General features: G+C 40.9%; 1 protein-coding gene across 1 annotated transcript in view; it reads left to right on the forward strand.

Annotated features, from left to right (window-relative positions):
• The window catches only part of LOC310676849 (uncharacterized protein), a 57,687-nt gene extending 49,869 nt beyond the window's left edge, over nt 1–7,818 (forward strand). Inside the window, exons 16-21 of the mRNA XM_083439026.1 lie at nt 1,329–1,394; nt 2,239–2,362; nt 2,701–2,837; nt 3,373–3,501; nt 4,694–4,843; nt 5,244–7,818. Coding sequence (XP_083295152.1) covers nt 1,329–1,394; nt 2,239–2,362; nt 2,701–2,837; nt 3,373–3,501; nt 4,694–4,843; nt 5,244–5,644 — 1,007 coding nt within the window. The 3' untranslated portion in view covers nt 5,645–7,818. The remainder of the gene's footprint in view (nt 1–1,328; nt 1,395–2,238; nt 2,363–2,700; nt 2,838–3,372; nt 3,502–4,693; nt 4,844–5,243) is intronic.
• Nucleotides 7,819–9,556: the final 1,738 nt, after the last annotated feature.

Genomic DNA, 9,556 nt, shown 5'->3' on the forward strand with positions numbered 1-9,556 from the left:
ACTGTCAGTTGGTGTGGGCAGATGGTGGGGACCTTGATCTGTCTGAGAGAGCTCAGATAGAGAATTGACTGCCAGTTAGTGAGTTAGATAGCTACCTGCTCTGTCAGGAACAAGTTTTAACCAGGCAGGGCAACCCAGTTTGATTCCCTGAGGGGGAAGGTGAAACCCTACAAAGGGTTGAGTGAGTGTTTCTGGTTTGTCTAGGTGGGAAAAGTCTATATTGAGACTTGCTTTTAAAAAGAGTGTGGTTTAAAGCTCTTTGCAAAGAGTGTGTGCTTTGGACCAAGTTTTGTGCCTTGTTTATCTAACCGTCACATTTGGAATCCTCATTAAATGCCGTTAAATAAATAGTTTTGTTTTGTTTCAGAAGTGCATCCTCATACCAGAGGCATGTGGTCAGTGGTCTAGCAGGGATTAGGCTAGTCCCATAAATGTTCCCTTGGCGCCTCCTTCCCAAAGCCTTGGAAGCTTCTGCCCAGTTTAGGGAGGAAGGTGCTATGCTGTGCTCAGGCGTGTGATTTCCCCCACCTCCATCACACTTGCAAGCTGGTGCCTCTGGCCCTCACTGTTCCCCTACAAAAAAATTCGCCGTATGCTACTGCCTCATATTTTGAACCTCTGGGTGGGGAATGAGTGGACAAGGGGCAGTCTTCAAAGAAGCACAACACCTTGCTTCTGCTTACTCACAAATGCTTCACAAATAGCCAATTCCAGACCTCTCCTGTGTTAAAAACAGGAGAGTTCTGTCTTTTAGCACACTCATAAAATTGGTCATGTTACCCAGCGCCCATATATAGTATGGGTGTCTGTCACACTGTTTGTGAGCAAGGCATTTGCTGTTCTGCCTCTGGCAGCAAAATGTCTCAAACCAGTCCTGATGGTAGTTCAGGAGAGTATCGAGTTAGGGCATTTGGCTTCTCCTCTGATTTTCTCCTTACTTTCTTCTCTAGCAGACTTTGGCTTCCAGTTTCTGGGCTCCGAAGGAAGGAAGGAAGGAAGGAAGGAAGGAAGGAAGGAAGGAAGGAGTGGAAATTAAATAATAAACTCCACTCAGCTAGGGTGGAGAGAGCTCTCTGCCATCTCCCTGAGATTTTGCCTGGGTGTGGCTACCTGCTCTGGAGCCTAGGGAACATCTTCTGTTGTAAAGACCTCTGGGCCATACTGAGGCCTGGACTCTTTCCCCCATCGTCAAGAGTCAAGACCATATCTATTATTATATATTGACCATATCTATTATCTGAACTATTATGGAAATCCCATCCCCCCCAAAAGAGTTGTTCTTCTCTATCTGATCTTATAAAAATATTTCTGTCTTCTTCTGTTGCTAGCAAATGAACCAAAGAAAAGAACTGAGATTCTGTACCCCAGAAATAATACTATTGAAGCTGAACTTGGTAAGTCATTTAGTACTTTCATATTTTAAAGAGAACTGGCCGAACAAAAACACCTACAACAACACAAAATGAACAAGAACCCAATCATTTCATTAATTCCATGAGTCGAAGGCACTGTTATCAGTAGTAATCACTAGCATTGCACTTTCTAAGTAGTTCCGTATTTGACTGTTCAGTGTCCCCCTGCTTTTGCTACAGAATTTTCCCCCTAAATAGTTTTTGAAATCTGCAGAGCTCTGATAATTGTATTTTGTGCATGGTTTACTCTTGTTGTCGTTGGTATCCATCTGTCTCAAGAGGAGATGGAAGAGTTTGCCATCAGGGTAAAGTCAAACTGTTGGAGATTTATAGTGCCTGCTGTGGCTGTAGAGACCAATATGGGCGAGACATGTTTTATTGCAGATGGGGCAGATGAAGGCGTCTGGTTTCACTGTTAAAGATGTACCATGACATTTCTTCTCTTGTGCTCCTCCCAGAGGTCTCTTCTGGGCACTGCTGTGGATACATGACCTCACTGTCTGTCTTCATGCCCTGCGGTCATCTGCAAGGGATAACCAAACATTAGCATTAATGTTGCCAGCCTTCATGTCACATTTGCAGACATCTTTATAATGCAAGGTTGGCCTGTCAACAGGCCTGGTGCCTGAATCCAGCTTTCCTGTAAAGCACATCTTTGAGGGGATCCTGCCATCTTTCATTCTGTGTACATGACCAAGTTAGCATAGACATCACTGGAACACTACATTAGCACAAACAATGAGAGATTATATACCAGAAGATGTGATGATAGTTACATGATTGTACAACTACAATTTATTGAAAGTGTCTTATGGCCATTTTGCAGGCTCCAAAATATTTACGATGTGCAATGTGTCAAGTTACAGAAACTCTTTAAATAGCATCACCTGGAAAGTCAATAATACTCCAGTAAACTTCCTGTTTAAAGGTAGAATTGAAGAAGGATTCGAGTAAGTATATCTATTTTTAACGTAAATAAATCCAGCATGATTCGTTTCCTCTCGTTGTGTACTCATGACAAATGGCATGGGACACTTCTGTCCTTCAACTTTGTCCACAGCAGATTCCACACAGGATCTTGTTTAGAAAATGGCCATGTATAAAATCTGCACAGCTGCATGACAGGGTAGATTGAATCTGCCCAAAAGTGAATGATGTGACCTTGTCCACCAAACAGCTAGTTTAAATCTGGGCTGCAGTTTTTGCACCTGGAAATCCTTTGCTGCAACCCCCACAATGCTCCTTTAGAACACATTTTCAATGTGTACTTCTACTACTTTTTGAACAGAAAGGACTTCCCTGTTGAAGGAGCATGGGCTTATGTAGTCCCTCTGACCATCAATGAGGTGAAAAATGAAGATTATGACCAGCGGTTTGTTTGCCAGGCAGGCGAAGTTGCTGCATACTTCTTAATACAACGCCCACGTACGTATGCCATCTGGTATTTTTATTAGTAAAAAAATGAATAATTGTGAAGAATGCTAATGAATAAACACACCTTTCAAATTGCCTCTGGAGGGACCCTCAGGAATCAGCGTGTTTTTACATGAATAGAATGTGTGCTTTTATTTAAAATGCATCTCTGGGTTATTTGTGGGGCATAGGAATTCATTCCTATTTTTCTCTCCAAAATATAGTCCGGTCCCCCATAAGGTATGAGGGAGAGTCGACTGGCCCCCTGCTGAAAAAGTTTGCTGACCCCTGCTCTAGGATAATGGGAATTGTGGCCCATCTTCTATTCTGCAATTCATCTAGCTGGACTAGATGACCCTTCTGGTCCCTTCCAGCTCTACAGTTCTATGATTCTAACACCTGGAGGGCCCAACATTTCCAATTCCTGTCCTAGGGGGATCCCAGTTGCTTACCCTACTTTGAAATGTTTATATATGCTTTGCTTGTCTGATCCTGGTACATCTGAGTGGCTCCATTTTTTTCATTTTCATTTTCTTTTCCATTTCAGCAAAAAATATCCTGGGACTGATTGCACTGGTGTTGCTCATCTTTATTCCTGTCCTAATCTGCGCATTGTTCAAGATTGAGCTTGTACTTTGGTATCGGAAGTCATGCCACCCTTTTCTTCATAAAAAAGGTAATGGTATATTATTTGCTGTGAAAGGGAAAGAATGCAGTGCCCTTATCTGCGGCCACAAAAATAAAAGCAAAGAAGGGAGTGTGGGAAGCATGCCATAGCAAAGCAATGGGTGGCTATAGTCATGGGATATCTACAGATGGAGTGATTGCAAGACATTGCTAATGGTTGAGATTCAGTGCCGATTATTTTGTTATCAGAGATGCCATTCCCTTGCACCTTCCATGCTGTTGCTGTAGAAACCCAGGTGGGCAGGGCTAGTAATGTGGCTCATCTCTGACTCATCCACTTCCAGCAGCTGACCATGTTGGCATTAGAAGTAGCCACAATGCCAGCTCCTCTCGTGCAAACTCCTAGGTTAAAAAAATGACTAGAGTGGTATGGGAAGGAACCGAAATAAAGCTCGCAGCCCAAGCTGCCCCTGTATCTTGTCCCAAAGCAGGATTGCCCACTGAATGTCACTTAAAAACATGAGATATATGCTGATCTACTTGCTGATAATAGGCAGCATAAAAATAACACAGTATACCTAGCACCTTATGTTATTATTTAGCTCTGCCTATTACCTTGGTCTGTGGTGTTCAGTTTCTTTTCTTTTAAAATAATATTTATTAAATTTCCATTTTAACAATCCAATCAACCCATATTATATATTCCAAATTATACAAATTATCCAATAATCGAACAGTCCCAATATTATGCCTAATTATAAATTTTTGACTGACTTCCCATGCTTTGAGATTGGAGGGAATCCTAATCACCTCATAGTTCTACTGCTTTTCATAATCATTACAATAATTCCCACAATTCATTCTGATGTTAATCCTTCATTATTTTCAACAGTCTCTGCATTCATTCTGCAAATGAGTTAAGTCAAAACATTTCTGTGTGGATTTTATGTCTTTCTTCTTCTTCTTTATGCTCCAAATCTGTAATCCAAGATTCCCCTCTGTAAATTCGCATAATCTCTTCACAAACTGGTGTTGCCTAATCAGTCCAGGAGTCTTCCACTGCAGGCGGCTGCCATATCGACACGCAGTCCAGATAGAATCAAATCATGGCGTCTGCCCAATGTTGTTCCTTAACCAGCTGCTATTCAAACATTAGCTTTTCCCGGAGGGGGTTTACCAAGTAAAACTGGAAATGCAAGTATCAAAGAGTAAAATATTAGAGGTTTACATGTGGTGTTCAGTTTCAGATGGCAAGATCTATGATGCCTACGTACTGTATCCAAAAACAGATACCCAAGATTGTTTTGCTCTGAAAGTGCTTCCTGAGGTTTTGGAGAAAAAGTGTGGGTATAATCTATTTATCCTTGGCCGGGATGACTTACCAGGAAAAGGTAAAAGAAAAGAAAAGATAAAAGCATTCATTCATCCTTATTGCTTTTTAAATGAAAGAGGTTGTCTCAGTCTCATCCATAAACTAATGAGGTGTTAATAACTTGCAATAACTGATACCCATCTTGCAGTTCTGTTTAATATGGAGCATGAACCTTTTCATTCCGCTTGCTTGATTTTGAGCCAAAGTTGGATACCCATTCAACTCTGGTTGAATACATATTTCAAATCCCAAGGCATCAATATGTTATGTGCATATGGTCAGATATCTGGGATTTTTCCTCCTAAGAAAAATTCCTGCATCGTTAAGAATCCATGAATATCACAAAAAAGTAGGTGATTTACTTGCAGAAGCCCATATTTGATGTGGTATTTATCTTAACTTATTTATTTAATTTACAGCTGTAGTCAACGTCATTGATGAAACCATTAAGCAAAGCAGAAGGCTAATCATTATTTTAGTACCAGGATTTCAAACCTACAGTATATCACAAGGGGTTCCTGAGGAGCAGATAGCTTTGTACAATGCCCTTATGAGTGAAAGTGCTGGAATGAAAGTCATTCTGATCGAAATGGGTAAAATAGAGGATTACAGCAGCTTGCCAGAATCCATTAGATACATCAAGCAAAAGCAGGGAGCCATTAGATGGAAAGGTGACCTTACGAAGAAACATTCTTATTCTGCAAATACCAAGTTCTGGAAAAAGGTCAGATACCGAATGCCACCAGGACACCAGATTTCTCCAGAACTACCTTTGGTGCCAACCTCTCTCAATACAACAGAAACCCTCGTAACCTTTTAACAACTCCTGGTGCAGCTGTTTCAAAAGGCTACCTCGATGGATGATGCTGTTACAACCACCATTTGCACATGGTAAACGGACTCTTTTGACAACATCGCTTCCGCTAGCATTTCTTAATGTACCAAATTCACATGGTGTTTCAAACAAAAAAATGATCAACTTGAAACGACTTATTTCTACTAATGTACGGTGAGCAGGGTTTTTCGTTTGTTTCTCTTGTTGTGGGAGGAAAACTACATGCAGTGGCTACACTCCAACTGAATGTACGTGGATCAGCTACACCAGTGTAGCCTGTTTTAAAGAAAGCTGAAATGTTGACAACCAGCTGTTTAGTGAATCTAGACCACCACCTTCCTCCTCCTGCCAATCAGCCTATCAATAGGATTTTAGTTTTGTGCAAAAGGTTGGCTCACAGAAGGGAATCACATCTGGAGCATAGGTCTTTGTGTCTGATACACCACCCGGCTAGAGACAGATCCATGGAAGCAGGGCTGCCTTACTTCAAAAAGTGAAAATCTGGACACCATTCAGCGATTTCCACACGGACACTGTTTCCTACGACCGAATTCCAGCCATGTCCGGGAAATTCTGGATGTATGGCAACCCTAATGGAAGTCTCTTTCTGTGAACACGTAGCCCCTAGCTACATTTGGCCAATTGTTTCTTTGTTCTGCTGAAATTCAACCTTGCAGTTTTTTCATTGTTGACTCCTACTGTATTATGGCAACACTTGACGACTGACTTAGACATTGCTGAAATCATTTGCAGCCTCTTATACGCACCATTTCATTTGAACTCACCCTTTGCAATATTCAGGGAGTAGTTGGGTTACTTTGTGAATTGTCACTGTGTTTATATTTGACTTTCGTTTAAGTTTTGATGTAATAGACTATATTTTTATATTTTATTTCCCTTGCCCTCACTGCTTATTCTTCCCCTGCAAATACATACACACACCTGCCCCAAATTTGATTTAATTCGCAAACACCATGGAAACGACCATCCTTCAAAATTCACGCTTCTCTGAACTTTGCAATGTAGTTTTCCAGACAATTAATTTGTACAAAAATGCATACACTCAGGTTAAGTGTCCATAAAAATGTGCATATACATGAAAATAACATACAGAAATGCATCATTTTAGAGGATGTTGCTTTGCAAAAATGTGTCTTAGGCAAATCACGTATGAGCGTGTGTATAACAGGAGTACTTTGCATTAAAATGCTGATGGATTTTAATGAGAACTCAAAATAAAAATTCACAAACTGATGTGGAAATGTGGATCTAAGATTGGAAAACTGAGAAAATTTAAATGAACAAGTTTGCCTATCCTTACTTATATCAATGCTTCATACATTGAGTGAACAGGACTCTAGTCCATGAATGCTTATGTCGTAATAAAATAATTATCAGTGAATACAACATAGAGTAGACCCATCAAAAGTAATAAACATGACTGAGGTCCATTAATGTAAATGGGTTTACTCTGTGTAGTTGGATACAACTCTCTGGCTTAAAGTACCATAAGACTGTTTGTTCCTTTGCAATATTTGCCTTCTGTGATTGTTGTTATGAATAGCAATGATTCTCATGAAATACATTTTTTTACAGATAAACATGTAATGTTTCAGAGGTAGAGATGTTTTTAACTTCCAGTTCTTTTATTGCTTTAGAAGGGGCAGAAGAATACTAAAAAGTAAAATGTGAAATATATTATTATTATTTATTGAATTTATATAACGGTCTATACCTGGAGGTCTCAGGCTCGTTCACAGAACCAGCTGTAAGAAACTTACTTGTGAAATAACTCTAACCATGATAAATTGGTGAATGGAAAATGATATACATTTTTTTTATTGACAAAAATGTTCAGGAAGGATGAAGTAGTTTGGACTTTATGCTGAACAGGAATATAGCAAAACAGCATTACTTAACTAAACCCACAATAGTCATTATGACAATATGCTTCTGCTCTTCATATTTTACTCATGAAACTTTTAATTATCATTCAACATATTCTATCCACATTGCTTGTATTTACAGAACATATTTTTTAATGTTGAGAGAATCTTGTGTTTGTGCCTACAGGAGAGCATAATTTCTATGATGAGGCGGGTCATGCTCTCAGGAAACAGTCTTTGATTCATAAAGGCTGTTGCACAATTTTAAAATAATCATGCTGTTTGGGTCTCAGTCTGGTGGCTTCCAGGTCACCTGTTCATTAAGCATTCATCCTGATTTGTTTGCACAATTTTTGTAAGGAGGGGTGTCACATGACGGCTATTCAGCGGTCATTTTTTAAAAAATTGCACATTCATGACGATCTGTGCTCCTGATGCTTTTGGAGCAGTCACACACAATCCCGCTTTCAGTACTGTTTGCCCCTGCAAAAGTTCGGGTTCATTTCCAAGCAGTGTATATCATGTAACTTACTGCTGAAATCCCACCTTTTTATCCCATACATGTTCTAGTTTTATTGTATACCTGAAGGAGCGTCTCCACCCCCATCGTTCTGCCCGAACACTGAGGTCCAGCGCCGAGGGCATTCTGGTGGTTCCCTCATTGTGAGAAGTGAGGTTACAGGGAACCAGGCAGAGGGCCTTCTCAGTAGTGGCACCCCCCTGTGGAACGCCCTCCCTTCAGATGTGAAGGAAATAAGCAGCTATCTTATCTTTAAAAGACATCTGAAGGCAGCCCTGTTTAGGGAAGTTTTTAATATTTAATGCTGTATTGTTTTTAACACTCAATTGGAAGCCGCCCAGAGTGGCTGGAGAAACCCAGCCAGATGGGCGGGGTATAAATAATAAATTATTATTATTATTAGTTTTATTGTGTGCTATAGACAGCAATAATGCGTTACCATTGTGGAAGCATTGGAAAGCAAACTGCAAGCAGAATAAATCTACAACTAATGCACTAATGTTAAGAAGATGTTTCAGAATACACACAGTAAAACAACACTCTGGAGGAGCCCTCTGTTTTCTTTTAGGAGCAGCTGTCTTTGTTGCCACAGAAGATGGTCACAGCATCAAATTAACTAGGAAATCCAATCATCAGGCAAAGGAATGGGAGGGTCTTAACATCCAGCCTGGGACAGGAAGCTAGCTCACTGGCTTTTAGTTGATCCTAATAAAGGTGGTAGGGACACAGGTGGCGCTGTGGGTTAAACCACAGAAGCTAGGACTTGCCGATCGGAAGGTCGGCGGTTCGAATCCCCATGACGGGGTGAGCTCCTGTTGCTCGGTCTCAGCTCCTGCCAACCTAGCAGTTCGAAAGCACGTTAAAGTGCAAGTAGGTAAATAGGTACCGCTCCGACGGCCAGGTAAACGGCGTTTCTGTGTGCTGCTCTGGTTCGCCAGAAGTGGCTTAGTCATGCTGGCCACATGACCCAGAAGGTGTACGTCAGCTCCCTCGGCCAATAAAGCGAGATGAGCACCACAACCCCAGAGTCGGTCATGACTGGACCTAATGGTCAGGGGTCCCTTTACCTTTACCTTTAATAAAGGTGGTATCCTGTTTCTACTGCTGCTGCTGCTGTATTTTCCTCAAATGAATCTACATGCACAGCACTGAAAACCATGATGTGTTGCAGGCATGCCCAAAGTCCGTTTTGGGGGCTTAATCCAGCCCGCTGGTCAGTTTAATACATGCGGCCCCTGTGGCAGTTTATTTCCTGGGGCAAAATCCCCAAAACCCCCAACAACTTAAATCCTAAAAAAAGGTTAACAACTTTGGTCGGCCCTCACGGTCCTTCACTTCATCAAATCTGGCCCTCTTTGAAAAAAGTTTGGATGTCGCTGGATTCCTTCTGTTTGATAACCATTTGGCAATGTGACTCCCAGATCAAAGAGTTATGCCATTTTGCTTTAAAATAGCACACTTTGATATTTATATGATATGGGGTTCCACTTA

Source organism: Podarcis tiliguerta, assembly GCF_965153285.1.
Source record: "Podarcis tiliguerta genome assembly, chromosome: 4".
In the NCBI taxonomy this organism is placed as follows: Eukaryota; Metazoa; Chordata; class Lepidosauria; order Squamata; family Lacertidae; genus Podarcis; species Podarcis tiliguerta.